General features: G+C 42.3%; 1 protein-coding gene across 1 annotated transcript in view; it reads right to left on the bottom strand.

Moving 5' to 3' along the window:
• The window catches only part of STXBP3 (syntaxin binding protein 3), a 191,422-nt gene that overhangs the window by 115,387 nt on the left and 57,747 nt on the right, over window positions 1–18,288 (bottom strand). Inside the window, exons 5-7 of the mRNA XM_078668314.1 lie at window positions 12,051–12,129; window positions 6,064–6,164; window positions 5,470–5,618 (exon numbers count right to left, since the gene is read on the bottom strand). Of these exons, the coding sequence (XP_078524440.1) occupies window positions 5,470–5,618; window positions 6,064–6,164; window positions 12,051–12,129 (329 nt within the window). The remainder of the gene's footprint in view (window positions 1–5,469; window positions 5,619–6,063; window positions 6,165–12,050; window positions 12,130–18,288) is intronic.

Here is an 18,288-nt window from a genome sequence, read left to right on the forward strand (position 1 = left end):
TGGGTCCCTTGTTCACTTTGCCACTGGATTCAAGCTAGCCTGGCTGATGATGGCTGTTAGCCCGAAACCGGTCCCATGATGCTTGTTTCCGGTCCAGGGAAGACAAGGCTTGGCAGTTCGGGCTGGGCTGTTCCCATGAGGCACAGGGTCATGACTGATTTGCCTATAGCTGTGTCTGAACTGGAGTGGCCAAGTGAGCTAAAGAACCATGAAGGATTCAACCCAGATCTGTGACTGGGGGGGGGGAGGGGGATGTCTGAAAAGTTTCAGTGCTCCTTCCATTATCTCCTTGTGTTTGCTTTAATAATTGACAGTAACCTCCCTCCGTCCATATAAAAATGAAAGTACAAACAAGTACTTGCCCTGAACCCTTTGTAGATTTGATGTGTATTAATAAGTTTAGGTTAATCCTGTAATGTTATGAGAATCTAGATGAAATATCACAATTCTGTGGATCTTATTTCATAGTCACACATTTTATGATTTCAATTATTTTCCTCACAATGAACGTTAAATTTCACAAGCCATATGTTCTTTATACATTTTCATAACTACATTCATTTTCATAAAACACTTAGGGGTGTCTCGGTCATTAAACAATTTAGGAACAAAAACAAATAGATACTTCTACAGCAGCAACTACTCTTGCTAAGCATTTGCCACTCACAGTCACGTCACCTTCTGGATTGTAACAACTATGTCAAAGATCTACATTCGGTGAGACAACAGGTTGTAATATGCCCCTCTGAGGCACTTCAAAGTTTGCTTCCAATGAGCCTCCTGCACGCCTCTACTCCTTAACAGGGGCTGACCAAGGGCTATGATAATAAACTTTTTGGGGGACGTACTGATGGAAATCACTGTGCTTCAATGAAGGGATACTGGACAAAGATTAGTAATCAGAATGTGATCAAAGAAAAGTAACTTTTACATTCAACCCACTTCCCACATATTGTGTTGGAACAATTACAAACCAGGAAACGACATTGGAGAGCAGCAAACCAGGATCAAAGGGAGATCATTGGAAGCTGTTTTAAAGACTTCTTGCCCAAACTGAGAGTGTGGCTTAAAACATGGTCCTAAGTAATAGTGCTAGCAGTACGCACGTGGGAGAGTAAAAATTGATGGCCCAGCATATGAGACTCATGGATAAGCGACTATGCAGAGCAAAGTAAGTTGCAATAGTCATGATGGAGAGAGGATAGAGCACATCTGGAACTGGTGCCCACCAGATTGAGTTGTCTTTTGACATACAGAAACAAGCCAGTAGACAAATGCCGTAGAAGCTTGCTTACAAGAGCATTTCTGTTATTAAACTAGCAGAGCCTGAGCTAAGTGTAGGAAGGTGGCTTTGTATATACTATACCAAAATGAGGTATAGTTTGCACAGAGTCTAGTTGAACCCTAAAAGTAGGCAGAGGCAAAAGTAGATAGCACCTTACTCTCTATTTGTGATAGTGTGGGCGAGCAGTAAGGCTTTATCAGAGGGCAGTTTTAAGCATTTGTTGTACACACTCAGGCAGCAAATGATGTCACAGACAAAGACTGAACTCAGACCAATTTGTTTTTATCAAAAATATTATTAAGTTATTTTATTTCAAGAACCAAGCCAGGCCTGGTGCATGTAAGTGAAATAAATGCTTTGAAAAATCTTATGCAATGTTTTAAAGTTGAATGCAGGTTCAAATGCAGTTGATTGAATTACAGGTATGTAAATGTTTTGAAATTACTTTTCAGTTACTTTACAGATTAGATTACCTTTTAAATTACTTTTTCTACTCAGTGTGATATGCCTAGATAACACACTGGGGCATTTCCTAGAGAAAAGGTAAGCCAATCAGTGTTTGTACATTCGCAGTTTTTCAGTGTTTCATACAAACCAACTCCACACAAAAAAAGCCAATGTAGTCCTATGGAGACAAATTAATGTAACAGTTGGTAGGTGAGTACAAGTTTGTGGGAGTTGGTATTCTAGGGTTAGAACCAGGGTTCCCCCAGGGGGCAAGGATGCACTCCTGAAACACCCTCAGCGGCATTAGGGCGGCCGGGTGCTGAGGCCAAATGTAATCCAATGGGGAATAGACCGCCTCCGGTTGGTGGCTGCTCAAGAGCAGGCCGTAAGATTGTGGGAGCAAAGCTCCTGGTGTTAAGCTCAGGGCAAAGGGGGATTTTGGCTGCAGGCTCGGTCCAGAAAGAGTTCCAGGGGGAACTAACATCTGGGCAGGTACGTTGAAGGGCATGGGACACTGGATGCAGGGGTTTCTTTTGAGGTCGGATTTCTCCTTACCGGGCCACTCGCGGTTGGGGGCAGGGGATCTCTGTGCAGAGGCTGCAGGCGACGCAGGGGAGTCCCGGAGGGGTCAACCCATGGTGGACTCTGACTCTGGAGCACTGGGGGACCTTGCTGGGACCGGTGGGCCACACGAACTCGGGCCATAGGTGTCGGGTGCAGTGGTGGTTCCCGGCGTCATGTTTCTTTGTCCTCAGCAGACTGAGTCTTTCTAGGCTGTTTCTTTAGAACAGAGCTGCTGTTCACAGGGGATCCAGTCTTTGGGGAAGGCAGTCCGTTGTCCCAGGGGTTCTGGAGGTCACTGGCTGCATGACAAGGCGACATTTGGTGCAGGATCACTGGAAACTGCAGATGGGCCGGTAGGGCTGGGGCCAAGTCAGTTCTTCTCTGCAGTCTACTCTGCTGGGCGTCTCAGTTCGTCCTTCTTCTTTGTAGGTTGCGGGAATCTGTCTTCTTGGTTCATGGCTGCCCCTAAATACTCTATTTAGGGGGCGTTTTAGCGGTCTCCAGAACTGTAGCCAATGGGATACTGACCTTAGGATGACTACACGCTTGGTGTGCTCACACCCATGTGGGGGAGTGGACTCAATCCCTAATCCTGATTGGGGAGTGCCTGCCATCTGCAAGATGTTGGGCACTGAAGAGTGGGCCTCACCTTGCCTCCCCCACCTGAGGGGATGGGTTGGCAGAGGTGGGCACCCCTTCTGGGCTGGCAAATTGTTCCCGCCTGTCCTCCTGCCGAAAAGGAGGGGAGATAAGAAGGGGCCTGCTCCTGCTAGCAGGAGAGGCTGGAGGTTGCATTACAAAGGCGTCAATGCCTTTGAAGCTCCCCTGACACAGATGGCTCTGCCTGGCCTGGGGGAGGTGTGAACACCTCCGCCCAGGAAAGGCTTTGCTTCTGGGTTCAGGGGACGAAGGCTTCCACCCCTTGGGGTCCAGAAACATGTCTCGTGGTGGCAGGCTGGTGTGTACCAGTCAGGGAACCCACCAGAGGCAGGTCGTTTTTCAGGCGGGATCTCCAAGATGTCCTCTGAGTTCATTTTTCATTAATATGCTGAGAAGTATGATAGCAAAACTTCCCAGTTTTCAGCAAAGCCATTATGGTGCTGTGGAGTACGTAATGACAAACTCCCAGCACCAAATACCCTTAAAGGCATTACTGCACTTACAATGTCTAAGAATTGGTCTAGAGACTGTAGGGGTACAGGGCTCATGCACCTGTACCCTCACCACTGGTATAGTGCACCAAGCTAGAGGGGTAGCTGACCTACATCAGGGCAGTGGATTGTAGGCATTGCACACAGGGATGTGTGCCATGTTGGCTCCTCACTTTGTTCTGCACCAAAACACGCAGCCTGCAAAGGCAGTGTGTGTGTGTGTGTAAAGGTAGAGGGCCTCTAATAAGGGTGGCACAATACGTGCTGCAGCCCTTAGAGGCCTTCCCTGGCCACAGTGCCCTTGGTACACATGGTACGTTTTACAAGGGACTGACATGTTACCAAACAGGAGCCAACTAGGGATACAGTGCACAGTTCTGGGAAAGAACACAGGCCCTGGGAACCTGATTGGCGGGGACCCAGGCAGAGAGTCCAAGTGCATCAATAGTCTGGCAAAAAGAGGGGGGTTACTGCAACACAAACCCAGCTTCCTACACTAAGCAAACTAATTACTGGTTTCCATTCCACAATCTAATAAAATGTCACAGCTTTTGTGATGCCCAGGCTCAAAAATGTGGGAGCGAGGACACAAGGTAGGGGAGTTTGATCACTTGGTTAATTTGGAAGTCTGAGCACCTGAAGGATGGATGAAGGATGATTTGTGATCCTTGAAGAGCTTTATAGACAAATCTGTTTTTTAGATGGCAGCTTGAATGACAATAGTCCTTGTAGAATGAAACAAGGGTTTCAAATTGTTGAAGTCACTGTGCAAACGTTTCCTGCAGGGAACACCCAAACAGAACTTGTGTGTGGCACAAAACTCTAAATTGACTACGTAACTACCCATGTGGATCCTGAGCTTTGAACAAAGCCAGATAATCTCATATAAACCTATGCAAAGATTCATCAAGAAGACCTTTTTTACAAGGTCGCTAGTGAAAAAGTTAATTGGCAGGACAAGAAACCAATTTAATATTCATCTCTGAAGTTCAGTAACAAAAGCTGTCACTTACCCATACACTGCAGCACTACGCAATTTGATACTCCTTATCAATCGCTGTGCCGAACAACAGTATGTGCTAAATGTCAACTAAGCCTTACAGCGCAGAACCATGTAACATTATCATTTACACTTAGGGACTCATTATGATGGCGGTCGGATTGCAGCAGAATGGAGACCGCCCGACAAGTAGTCGCTGTTCCACTCACCATATAATGAGAAGGCTGCCATTTTTCTATTGCAGCTTGTGCTGCGGCCCAGAAAAGGGCCACAGCCTAAGCCACAGTAGAAAAAGGGATGTTTGCAAACACGCATGCACCGTGTGACCTTCACCTTGTGGGGCCTGGCACACGGTGCATGGACGTTTGGGGTGGCCCAAGGGGGCTGGGCACCCTGCCAGGGGGACCCATAGTCCCTTTCCAAAAGCCTTTCCATGGCTGTGGGACTGTCATTAAAAGGCTGTCAGGATTACTGTCCGACCGCCACCTCGACGGGCACCTTGAGCCTTTGGAGGTCATTGTCCCCCCGCCCTCTGCGCTCCGACCGCTGCACTGGATGTTAGACAAACCTCCACCAATGGCCTGTCTGTGACGGGCCGCACGACATCATAATGGGGGCGTGAGTGAGTATGAGATTAATGGTGAAGAGCTCATGTGGGGACGCCTTGTTATCGTCCCAATATGATCACATTCAATGTTCAGGTGCCTGGTACCAGTTTGGCACAAGAGTGAGTGGTTTGTGGGTGAACAGGTTCAGGGCGGTTACCAAGACCAAATCACAAGCTGAATCCTCTGCCTTTTGCGGCTTTGGTCTTTCTTCAAAAGGGGCAAAAAGGAATACACTTGGATGGATAAGAGAAGATAAGCTTCAATGAGGGCAAAAAACTGGACAGTAGCAAGCCATGTAACCTATTCCGAACCCTCCATTTAGAAACAGTAATATACCTTTTTTTCATTCAATATTACATCAATAGGAATAAACAGACTAAAATCACAGACCAGCAGATCTTACTTTTGACTCACTTTTTATATCGAATACCAGGGTTTTCATCCAAAGAGGCGCATAAAGTCACAATCTGCTGTGCGACTTCTTCCATCAAGGCCTCTTTATCAACCGTCTCATCTGGACTATAACATCGGTAGAAAGCATCTGGTATGTTGAGGACAAATGCCTATATTAAAGAAAACAAATTTATTTTAGCAGCATAAAACAAGGCTAAGGATAGAAATAAGATGAACAAGAGTACTTTTTGCCTACCCTCCAGCCTTTCAAGCCTGGAATCGTTAGATATAGATCACGTTCCCTGTCAACCAGGAATTTATTGATGCGTGAGCCTTTCTATATGAGAAAGATATTGCAAATACTGCCACAATAAATCCCCAGATGACCATGTTAAAATAACATATGATAAGCAGATCAGAATTGTCGAGCAATGTTACTAGAGGGTGCAAGACGCCTCCAGAACGAGCAGACCACAATTCTTAAACTTATTAACTATCCCCAATATCCACCCTCATTTCAATTTTCATTAAGGTTTGGCACCACATAAATATCTCAATATAATAAAAAAATAAGTAAATAACAAACTGACAATTATTTAATAAAAGGTAACATACCCGAGACTCCAGCGGAAAAAAGGAAACATTTATTTCTTTGCATCTTCTTATTTTCTTAGCATCGCAAGTCTTTAGTTTGTTAAAGAGACTGTCGGGACAAACTGCAACAAAAGAAGGGACAACCATTGCAGATTTTCAATAAATCTTTAAATTGGTGCAAGTAGAAGATCTGGGATTTGTACTATTTAACTTCATTATAGAAGGACAATTTAAAATTAATTTTAGTCTAACAGCCAGTAAACTGTTGGGACAATTTTTCAAACTGCAACACCTCATTATGGATGAAGTTTGAAGTTCCAGTATTTGACTGACCCCCTCCCCCTGGAAATCAGGGGAATCAGACAGACCCTCTCTCAGTGCCTTCTCTGTCATGTAACTGGACAACAATGCAGTTACACCTACATCAATCCGGCAGGTGCTATGGCAGGTATCCACCCTAGTGCCAATAAGGTTGTGTATGCAGATATAAAATTAGATGAATTTTCTCAATTGCCTCAAAAATGTATGATCTGATGTAATACAATTTTTCACTAAAATTAGGATGGAAATACAGATTTGTACAAGGTAGATGCATGCATCATTCATTGGATAATGCGAAAAAATGGTCACTGACGTAAAATATGCAATGCAATACATGCAGGTGCAAACCATACCACAGCATAGGTTGAGAATTACCCATTTAAAAACTGGGTTCATGGGTTTTGAAAGTGGTTCTGGTTAATTATAATTATAAGAAAGGATTTTTATGATACCAAAAAGGAATTCTTGGAGCCAAAAGAAAAGTTTTCACTAAATCAAGCAAAACATAACTTTCAGGTAATTTTAAATTTCTGGAGTCCTTCTAGTTTGAATTCTGGCCTAACCGCCTCTATTCTAGTGAGCAAAAGACATTAAGACACGAACGGGTGGCAGCCGCACAAACTCTGGAATTAGCCACAATGCAATCGGTTCATGCCCATCTGAGAAAGTTACATTGGCTGCCAATCGGAAAACGTATATTTTTAAGACGCTAGTTATTGGTCTTTTCATCATACTCCTCCTAAGTACTTTTATAGTAGGCTTTTGCATTACCAGACTGGGTGTGCCTTAAGATTGGAACACGCGTTACTTTTAAAATGCCTTTGCTTTCAGCAGAAGACAAGAGGCAGATGACTGTTTTTGGTGTCCATGCCATGGAATATACCTCACCTAGCTCGGAGGATTCTTGAGAAGGAGGATGTGTTTATTTATCAGCTGAAGACTTGTCTTTTACACCTGGATTGATCTGCTGTGGATGACAGCTATGGATTTTGTATCAGTGCCGAAACGCCTTTGGCAGCTGTGCGCTTAATAAATGTACTGATTTATTGATAGATTGAACTCTACACTTGGAGAGCATATTGCCCTTTGGATTATAGCCACATCATTTAAGTAATGGTAACTTAAGGAATGAAATTGATGAAATAGTCACATGCAACATCAGCATTCTCCCACTGGTTTAACCACCAATCTAAGCAGTGGTGGATGTACCCCTCGTGGCAATTACTGCCCCATTTGTAATCAAATTGATAAATGTTTTATTTGTATTGGAGTAGTTCTGAAAGATTTTAAAAGTTCAAAGCAAGTAAATCCACATTCGATTAATTAAATGTTTGAATTAACTTCACCTGAGAATTTATTGTAAAAGAAACAGACACCATGTAATGAATTAGGGGGGGGGCATATGGGGAAAATATATGCACCTATAGACCACTGTATGATATGTAAAGACGATATGTAAGTGTTAATGAGGGGAGGATAAAACTCTCTTAACAGCCATTATTACTCTGCAGGTGGCTGCAATAAAGCAATTGGCACGGCTTCTCATCTCCGAGGCGAATTTAACTTACCTTTAGTACAAGGAGCCTGCGTGCCCCTTAAGACTGCAGTAGCGATATTTCATCAAATGCTGTTCTCTCATTCACTACAAGCCTACGCCCTCCACTTCTTTCTCAGAGGAAAAATGCTAACTGGAATGCAGCATCGCTATTTTTTTCTACATTTATGATGTTGGCAGGGTTTACATTTCTGCTTTGACATGAAAGGTGAGTGGGTCGATACAGAGAGAAAGTGAGAGCAGCTTCTGATGGAAATAGCTGCTCCACTCTTCAGTGGACTGCTGGCACTTTGGACTAAGGGAGGGTTGCAGGCCCACCAGGACAAGCCACAGGATCAGAAAGGTAGCAGCTACCAAATGCTGTCTTTGTGGGCTTGTTAATACTAGCTATAACCCAATGTGAAATCTTGAGTGTTTTTATTTTAATTACCTACTCTTTCCAACCAACAATTGAAGTTCCTAAAAGATCTACTAAATTTCAGCAGATGGGCTAAAAATCTGTCCAACATGTTTCTAGACTTTTGTCCTCATAAATACTGATAACATATTTATTTAAAAAAGTAACTTCAATTCTAGTTAAAAAGGCCATCCTTAACCCAAAGATGCTCAACAAAAGTTTAGACCTCTTGCTGGACGCTACTGGTCATCCAAACTTCTTCAAAAAAGGGGTGGGAATCCCATTAATCAATTGGCTGATTCAAACAGAGGACTGTGACGAATTTGGTGGCGGTGATGAAAGAGAATTTTGCCCAGGAGGAAAAAGGTGGACTCTCCATGCTCACTATGCTGCACTTGGAGTGAAGCCTGTTACACTCTACCATGGTCTCTAGTTGCGCACACTGTCAAAGGGGAAGGCCATCACACATATTCATTTTGTCAGAGTGGGAGCAGTGAGTATGTTTGTAATCACTTATAAGCCTCCCTATAATAGAGATTGCTCCGTTTTTAAACAAAATGCCGTGTTGCACGACATCCGCTAGAACACCAAGCAGAGCAGCCCGCCCGAAATTGGTAGCCACCGGGCCCTTCAAAAAAACTGTAAATTAACTAAAAACATCAAATGCAAGTGGAAGAATACAAGTTGGCCAAACACAAAGATTGGAAAGTAGGTATGCTCCTGGGGAAGAAGGTTGCGGGGGGGGCGGGGAGGGGGCAAACAGAAGAAGAGACAGGCAAGCCACTAAATAAAAAAGCAAGCAAATGGAAGGGACAATAAAGCCAACAAATGGCAAGCAATGGGTGGACTCTAAGCCCACTGTACATTTTTGGTATGGCCCACAATAAGCTTTCGCCTACAGACATGAAAATGATGTCTGGTAGACAATGCCTACGAAGGTATAGAAAGTTAGAAATATAGTATGATATCCTGAGATCCCGACGACGGCATGTCTTCTTCCGATGACTAACTATAATTCTTAGTCCCTTAGACAAAAAATACCAATGCCCAACTTCAGTCTTCTAAGCTACAGTGGCCACCTTAACTTGGTTAATGAACCTAAATGAAAGCCTATGTAGATCACAAGACATAGTAATAGTACTGCCAAAGAAATGTCTATGTAGAGCACCTGCTTAAGCTTACTTGCTTAAGCTTACCTGGAGAGAGTTCCCAGTGTGAGTTCTAATAGAAAAGTCAAGGAGGTGAGGCCATGGCATGAACCCCAAGTCAATAGAAGCCAACTCACTGAACACCAATAAAGGAAAGCCGTTTTTCACCATCGCCTGCTTTTAGACCAAAAGGGCTCCTGTACTGAGTACCTGTACACTGGTCTTGTGAAAACCTCATTTAATATGCAAAATGATGCACATGTGGATCCATCCTCAAGCCACAATCACATTTCTAGAATCATTATTTAAATTTTCAGCATTTGGATTCAGTTTGCTCTACCCTAGCCAAAACGGGCTGAGGCAGGTGATGAGAATAGGACTTTTATAAGAGGCTGAAATATGAAAGCTAAGCATAATAGTGATTCTTATGTCTTGTCATTACTTGGTAAACTGATTAAAATTTTAAGTGTGAAATAGCAACAGTTGTTACTATCCATGCTTAGAAATAGCAGCAGAACGCCGCATGAAACACTACATAATAAACAAGTTATGATTTGTTTTATTATCATTACATCTGTGGATAATACTGCTAGCAACCTTTGAAATGCATGAGAGCACAGCTTCTCTGTGAGATGTAGTTATCGGCTACAAAGTGTTTACATCAATCCCGGCCAGGTCCTGGAGTCACCTTGCAAGGAACCAGTTATCCGTGACATTCTGCTCCCAGTCCTTTAACTGTTCAATTGATTAGCATACTTGTTTGGAAAACAACCCATAATCCGCAATCATGTGTAATCACCCAGTGGATTTGAAGAATTCTTCATGACAAACATGCCTTCAAAAAGAATTCCTAATTGCATAATTGCAGATACCTAACATGCCACAAAAACATATTGGTATAACAGCAACCTGCACAAGTGTAGTGACTGAGGTATTTTCAATGGTTGGACTAATTATGACCGTTGCCCACCACCATCTCAGTATATTTTTCTGCTATTTAGGCATATGTGATTATAATGCAGGGCTTGTCAATATTCTTTCTGTTTGCGACTTTATCTCACCTAATGGCAGGACTTGCCTACTTGCTTTGGCATGATCTTATGCCTTCCTGCATACTGCTTTTGCTCTTTTTCGGGCAAAGAGGCCTATGCTCGAGTGACTCCATGTTCTAAGCTGCGGCCATTCTCCGAACCTCTTTGAGTGAGAGGTTATGTTTTAATTCCTACCTGTTATTCACTCTTCCTAAACTAGAGAGGACCGGTTCTTATCGGAGTAATGTGCTCACTTCGCGCCGGAGTCATAGCAAACGCCTGGCCAGCTGATGTTGTACTCTCGGTACAAGGTGGAACAGGAATCTGATGGGAAAAGTAGGCGTAGTTTTCTGGAAACTTCGATGGAGGGTTGCATTCTATATTAGACAAAGAGGCCAGAGAGAGTGTGAGATTCTGGTCTGATGGTTTTGGCGGTCTGGTGATACATGACATGCAGACGTGACTGTGGAACAGAGAGTCCTGACCGAGCCAGAGGAAGAGATGACTGGGATCATGGTGAGGTGTTCCAATGACGCTTGTTGTATGATTGTTTATGTCTAACTATTTCTTTCATTTTCAGGTTCTATATATAACATATATGTATACGTCAGTAATTGCTATGGTGAAGAATGTTTACTGTGATGTTTAGTTATTTCTTTCTTTTGTCATTCTATCATTGTGTAATAAAGAAACCCCAGAGCTTATAATTTGTTTGTATTCCTTGTGAGGTGCTCACGGAGGGATGGGTAAATTCCCCCCCAACGGGTAGTTGTCGATACGGGAGGGAAATTGGCTCCCAGCAGGGAAGTTTAAATTCTAAGTATTTCACCCCAGCATAGTGTTGTTCGCACTGAGGTGCGTTGTTCGTGCAGTGACACGTTGGTCGCTGGAAGGCGTTGTTCGCACTGAGGTGCGTTGTTCGTGCAGGGGCACGTTGTTCGCCGGAAGGCGCTGTTCGCACAGAGGTGTGTTGTTCGTGCAGTGGCACGTTGTTCGGCGGAAGGCGTTCGCACAGAGGTGCGTTGTTCGTGCAGTGGCACGTTGTTCACCGTAAGGTGTTGTTCGCACTGAGGTGCGTTGAGTTGCTTTACATATCCTCCCAACTATGGCTACAGACTTTCAGTATTTCTAGCTTTCAGTGTTATTCCTTTCTCAGTTAGGTATTCTAAAATGTGGTGATTTCATGAGTCCTGAGAGGGGCTGTGGTAAGTAATGGCCTGGGTAACTGACAGAGGCACCAATACAGAAGAATACCAAGTCATTACAACAACTAAATGCATCTTTTTTACATTGGGGTTGAGAACATATAGGCCAGTAAAGGTCTTCCCAATTAATGTTTTGAATAAAAAAAAAATTACCTTTTTGTAACAAATGTAACTATTTGGTTTGTCTGGGTGCTAGCTTCAAACACTGCAGGCAAGTGCAGGTTAACTCGGCTATTACATTTTGATATTTTGTTTTTAAGTGAAACCAAATTTAAAAAATAATGACCAGCAAAATTTTTAAAAGGAATGAACCAAAACAACATATAAATAAAGATTTAAACAAATACTTACAGTCAGAAAAGTAGACATACGCAGCATCATACTTGAAAGGAGCTTTCCCATTGAAGTCATTCACAAGCTCATCTACAGACTACAAGCAAATTTGCAATTTCAACATTTACACACTAAAAAGAATGCACATTTTTGACAATTTATAAAATAACTAGAAATCAGCATTTTTTTTCTAGATGAGCATACAGAGGTTCTAGGTATGATCTATAAACTTTAAAGTAACAACCAACCAAAGTCAGCTAAGCTTTTCTGTTGCCCGAATTTGCATGTTCTGATACCACAACTACAACACCGAAAAGGAAACCAGTTTAATCGTTAAAAAAACATTTAGATTCAATGTAAATGAAGCTAGGATACAAATAGAAGTGGAAGCTTCGTAAGAAAAATGCAATCAATCCATGCCACCCTCCTGCAGCCCTTTAGGTAAAGGTCTATAGCGAAGTCAGTCATACATTTGACAAAAAGCAGTTCTAGGTCCAGTAGTTACATGTAGTAACCCACCATGTTGACAAGAGTCAACACACATAGATCAAAACTGTCACACATAAATATTAGAAATTATTTTCATTTTATTAATTGATGTCTTTTTAAGTTATAGACTTGTTGTGGGTCATATATCTCCGTTTTAACCTCACAATATATATATGTGTGCAGCTTTGGTATCAAAATTAATATTTATATAGGCATTCAGATATACATTTCCAAAAATATTTTTAACATTTTAAAAACAACCGAAATAACCATAGACACGTATTGATGGAGGCAATGTGGTAGATAAGAACTACACGCGTTTCGGCTTGTGGGCCTTCATCGGGTTACCGTCTATTGCACTGAAACTGACAGGAGATATAGCAGATTAAAACAATGTGCTCCTAATGAAAATGCAGTACAGATCAAATAAATGCAGATGGGCCACCCAGAGGAATAGATGGAAGTGGGCCAACCGGAGGAAGAAATGATCTACTAGTGGCAGGAGGGTGTCCTTATCGATGGTGAAGAGTATCCCAGAGGTGATTGTCATTGTATACAATGAGGAGTAAAAAATATCTTGAAGAACGAAAAGACGCCTATTCCTGATAAGTTTTCTGCTTAGCATGGGATAGCGCTGCCGAGATAACTGCGTCCCTTTTCGCCCAGCCAGGGGAGAGGGTACCTGAATAATGGGGCACCAGCGCAGTGACGAGGATTCTGATTTTTGTCACAACTACAACACCGAAAAGGAAACCAGTTTAATCGTTAAAAAACATTTAGATTCAATGTAAATGAAGCTAGGATACAAATAGAAGTGGAAACCCCGTAAGAAAAATGCAATCAATCCATGCCACCGTCCTGCAGCCCGCCTGGGGCTTTTAATTCATATTTTTGAGGTCCCCAGAGATCATGATTACATCCGTAGTTGAGGGGAATGGCAGATTACTTGTTGCCGTCTTTAGTATTGGTCCTCTTCTCATAACAAGAGATATACCTGATCTTTGGTACTGGCTTGATTCCAGCCTGACAAGTCCAAAATAGGAGGACAGTGGTGGGCAGATATCCATCACCGATCACAAGCTGTTCCTAATTTGGCCAGGACATCATTATGCTGCGGTTTGGAAGTCTTGCTACGGCTCGGTTGATCATTGATATGACTAGCTGTTTTGACTTCGGTTTCGGCTATTCACAACTTATTACTTCTACCTGTTCTTTAGAACAGATGTTGTATTGTTGTCAGACAATAGGGAATTCAGGATGGTTTGAACAGGCAAGATGGTATTCAAGGAACTGAGTTGAGCACTGCTTTACCACAAAATGTGAAGTATACCTATGGTCTGGAAAAGGAGAACGAGTGATAGTGAGTTTATAACTAATTCTTCTCTCCTGCTCTGGCAGCACGCGAGAGTTAATTTCATTCTAGATGTACCCTGTGCTTCTCAACCCAGCTAGTTGCTAAATTCAAGGTGATGCAAGTCACCACTTCAACTACTCTGACATAAACCTCTTTGTACCACTTAACCTTTACCAGGATGTCACTACCTCAATAGCCTATTCTTTGCACAGAGAAGTTCTTTATTCGGCTCCTTCTGTGCAACCTTAATGAGTGCACTTATACTAACCAACCCACTTCCACTTTTATTCATGATAAAATCTTGTCCCACTTTGGCTTCCTGCACCTCTTCATTTTTCTATCACTTACTTGTATGCATCAGGAGTCACTTGAATCTTTTTTCTATTTTCCTCACGCCACCTCCTATTTCCATTATTGCCATTTGCTTTTATTTATGTTTTCAGTAAGGAACTCACTTTCACAAACGTCCTCTGTTTGCAAGATTATTATTTTTTCTAACACATGATGTCAATGTCCTGCTTAACCAAAACATTTCTGAAGATCTCCTTTGTCTGGAGAAAAGAGTGAAACAAGGCAAAGATTTCGGGGTGAAAGAACGTTTGAGTGAAAGAGTTCAAGTGTGGGAATCAATAGTAAAGGCAGAAAAATTTAAATTAAAGCAGTAGAAGAGCACTGGATAAAACCAACTGAATTGCGAAATGAGACATGAAGGTGTTGTATAATGTGAGGTGCTGTGAAAGATATGTTTGGACACAGGAAAATATGGCAGAGTGTGTAGAACAGGGACTGACAGATGGAACACATAAGGAGAGATGGAGCAGAGGAAAATGCACAGCAGAGGGAAAATGGGCAACGAAATAGACAGAGATAGTGGGCAGAGACAGAGAGCAAGTGCACACAGAGATGATACACTGAGATGCTAAGAGACGGGAAAAGGAAAAACAGAACAGGGACCTATGGGGCAGAGACAGACTAGAAACTGGGCATATGGATACAAGAAGAAACTAATCCCAGGACACATTTGCTGAGAGGAAGTTGGTGGACAGCTAGGGCTGACAGGTTTAGGGTGCATAGAGAAAGATGTGGCATGAAAAGGCAGAAGAGAAAAAGGGGCAACAGAGCGATAGATAGGGCACAGGAAAGGTTGAGCAGAGACACATGGTACAAGGAACAATGGAGCAGAGTGAAATGTGGGACACAGACCCTGCTGGTACACACAAAGATGGGTCAGAGAGAATGAGAAAAGTGGAACCTTCAAGAAGAAGCAGGGACAAATGGGCCAGAAAGAGAGAGCATGAGTCCACATAGGAAATAAGCAGATAGTAACAGATGGGAGTACAACTAGACAGAAAAATGTGGTATTAAGAGACAGGACAAACAGACCAGTAACTATTAAAACAGGAACCAGTAAGAACAGAATGAGAAACGGAAGAAGCGTGTAGATGAGATGAGGTGTGCAGACTGGACACCGTACATAGAGAATGATAACGCAGAGGAGGATGGGTCACACAAAATGATGGGCCACTTTGGGTCATAAAGGGGGTACAAAGAAAAAGGGGAACAACACACAAATATCGCTCTGAAGGAACATGCACATTCTAGCTGTAACAAATGAATATCACATGGCTTCAAGACGCGAAGCACAAAGGTCTACTTGATTTTTTTTTTAAATGACGCTGTTAGGGAGCGGTGACACGTTCTTAATATAGGATTTCTAAAAAAGACTACAGTCTTTGAGATTCACTTTTTATTGTCCTAGCAAGGAAGAGAACAACCACTGCCAAAGGGAAAGAAAATGGAAAAGAAAACACAAATGGTATTTTAACAATGCAATTCCTCTTAACAGATCATTTTATTGAGAAATGTTGGCTTACTATTCTTGACGTATTATGCAAATGTATCCCTGCAGATGAACTGTTGCCTATTTTATATTGACTGCATGAAACAGCCCAGAACTAGAAATTTAATTATTTGTCAGTTTTCTGGTACCTTTGGTAAGGTCACATAAATATATCAACATTCAACAAGGTCCTGAGATTAGCTCAGCAGACCAGCGTATGATTCAGCTTGCGATGATATGTAACATGTGTTTTGGTCATTTTCTTACCTAAAAGGTTAGGTCTTGCTTGAGGAGTTGGAGTTGTGCTGAGTTCTCCTAGGATAATAAGCATGCAACTGCTTTGGTGGCTGGGAATGTGTAAATGTATGTGTGGTGTTTCTTGGTATGGAGTGCGCCTTTGTACCATAACAGCAGACTACCAGCTATCCAATCTACTGGATGTTAGTGCATGGCCAGACATGTTGGGAAGTGCATTATTAGACAGTGTAGTCCGCCTGAAATGTGCTCTGTTTCATGTGTTCTGTTGGAAGAGTGTGTGTTTTTCTGCCACTAGTATAATTGTTCCTTACAGCTTGGTGGGAGATGTTTGGGTTTCTCGCATGCAGAGGCTCCTACATAGCAGAAATCTAACCAGAGGAGTAGAATTGCATGAGCTTACATAAAAGTGAAATCACATCAGGGCCAGTAATTCAGATGGCAATATGAGCAGAAGATGTGTAACATCCTAATGCAGGAATTCTGCCTATTCTTGTTTGTTCATGGCAAAGCTCAAATTACCAATTGTAAAAATGAACGTTAATAATATGAGTTTAACCAATGATATGTTTAAGGCAGGCATAGAATCTACTGCTGTGCACATTTACACCAAAAAGTCAAGATAACAACTGAAAAGTACTCAAAGTCGGTGACCGGAGCAGAACATGTGCAACCTCTAAAGGCCTGATTTCCCTTACTCCTCCTACGCCGAAAGAGATCAAATTTGAGCACAAATGCACCACCAAAGCCTCTTTCATACCGTTAAATTTTAAACAAGTGAATTTAATTATGTTGCTCAAAGCATGCACATTAAGGCCTTCTTTAAGTGTGCTGCTTGCTAGTTACATCTTGTTCATCTGCCATATTCAAGCTCTACATAGCTCTAAAAGAACTTGCTGGTCACAATTGTTTGACAGTTACAACATAGCCTGAGATATCACGATTACCCCTGAACAGATTTACCTCCTAATAGAAACCGGGAATGGCAAATGTGTCCTGAAAAGTGAAACTTCAGAGATCTGATCAAGAGTGGGATGAGGTTCCGGAATTGGGGGATCGAACAGTGAAGAATCCACGTAGCTTAGCAACGTGTGGATGGCAGTGCTGCTTAAGAATTATACAGGTGGATATACATTCTGACTGGTCTGTGATTAAATAAAGGGCTCCTATGGTTTTGACATGCCTAGGTTATGCTCCAAAGTTTTTGGCAGAATTACAAAAGATACCTCAGAGGAAGGGAAGAGGTTTCATCCAGAAGGGGGAATGGAAGAATTCCTGTTGAGCAAGCAAGAGGACCTATGCCCATGCCCCACTGAGCTTGAGGTTGCTTCTTTCCATCCACTCCCAGACTAAGTCTAGGCCTTTGTAGATGTGTGCAAAATACAAATTGGTTGACGACTGAGACTTGAATTCTGACCCAGACATCATCTCGGTAGGAGAGATCATGCAGGTGATCATTCGGAAAGGGATGGAAACTTTTATTTTGTGTTTCTAATTGCTCAGGGTGTGTCAGAGTCATTTGAGTTATGCTCCAGAAACACCAGAGGCAAACTGAAGTATCACAGTGGTGGACTGTGCTAAAGGTGGGGGTGAAATGTAAGCGAACAAGAATGGATATAGAATTAGTGACATCCTGGGAAAACAAGTTACTACATACTGCCATAAGTGTTGTTTTTGTACCAAGTCAGAGACAGAAGCAGGGCTAGTATGGTGTCCAGGACAACTTCTTACTAGAAACTCTGAAGTCCTTGAGCCAAAAGAAGGGTGTATTTGCCACAGCTGGGTCAACAAATGTGCGTTAGAGAAGGGAAGAATGCAGACGGCTAAAAAAAAACTTTGGATAGAGACCACAAATGGAAAATGCAGTTGTTTCGTGTTATGTGTTGTTATTTTACTAATGAAAGGTCTAAACTGCCGCTCAGAACATATATACAATGAAGTCCAAGTTAAAAAAAAGGCTTGCTGGGTACAAAGATGTTTGATAGCAGTCCTTTGCCCTAGTTTGTTTTTTTGTGTTAACAAACCTAGTTACCTATTGGATGATAGATAAAATGGTATTCTGAAATACCATGAAAAGAAAAGAGAGGAAATGCTGATAACATTTGGAAGTATATATTTTTGGAGGTTCATTCAACCACAGTTCTGAGTGGATCTAGCAATTGTAATTATGGGGCAGTAAATCCCTTACAGGATAGCAACAAAGGTTTACACTTCCCCACAACATGTAGCACATTCATTCTAAGGGCCTTCACAAGAAACCCAAAGGGCACTTTCCATTCTAGGTAAATGATATGGTTTACAGCATTAATGTAAGGATA

This window comes from Lissotriton helveticus, chromosome 1_2 (genome assembly GCF_964261635.1).
Source record: "Lissotriton helveticus chromosome 1_2, aLisHel1.1, whole genome shotgun sequence".
Classification (NCBI taxonomy): domain Eukaryota; kingdom Metazoa; phylum Chordata; class Amphibia; order Caudata; family Salamandridae; genus Lissotriton; species Lissotriton helveticus.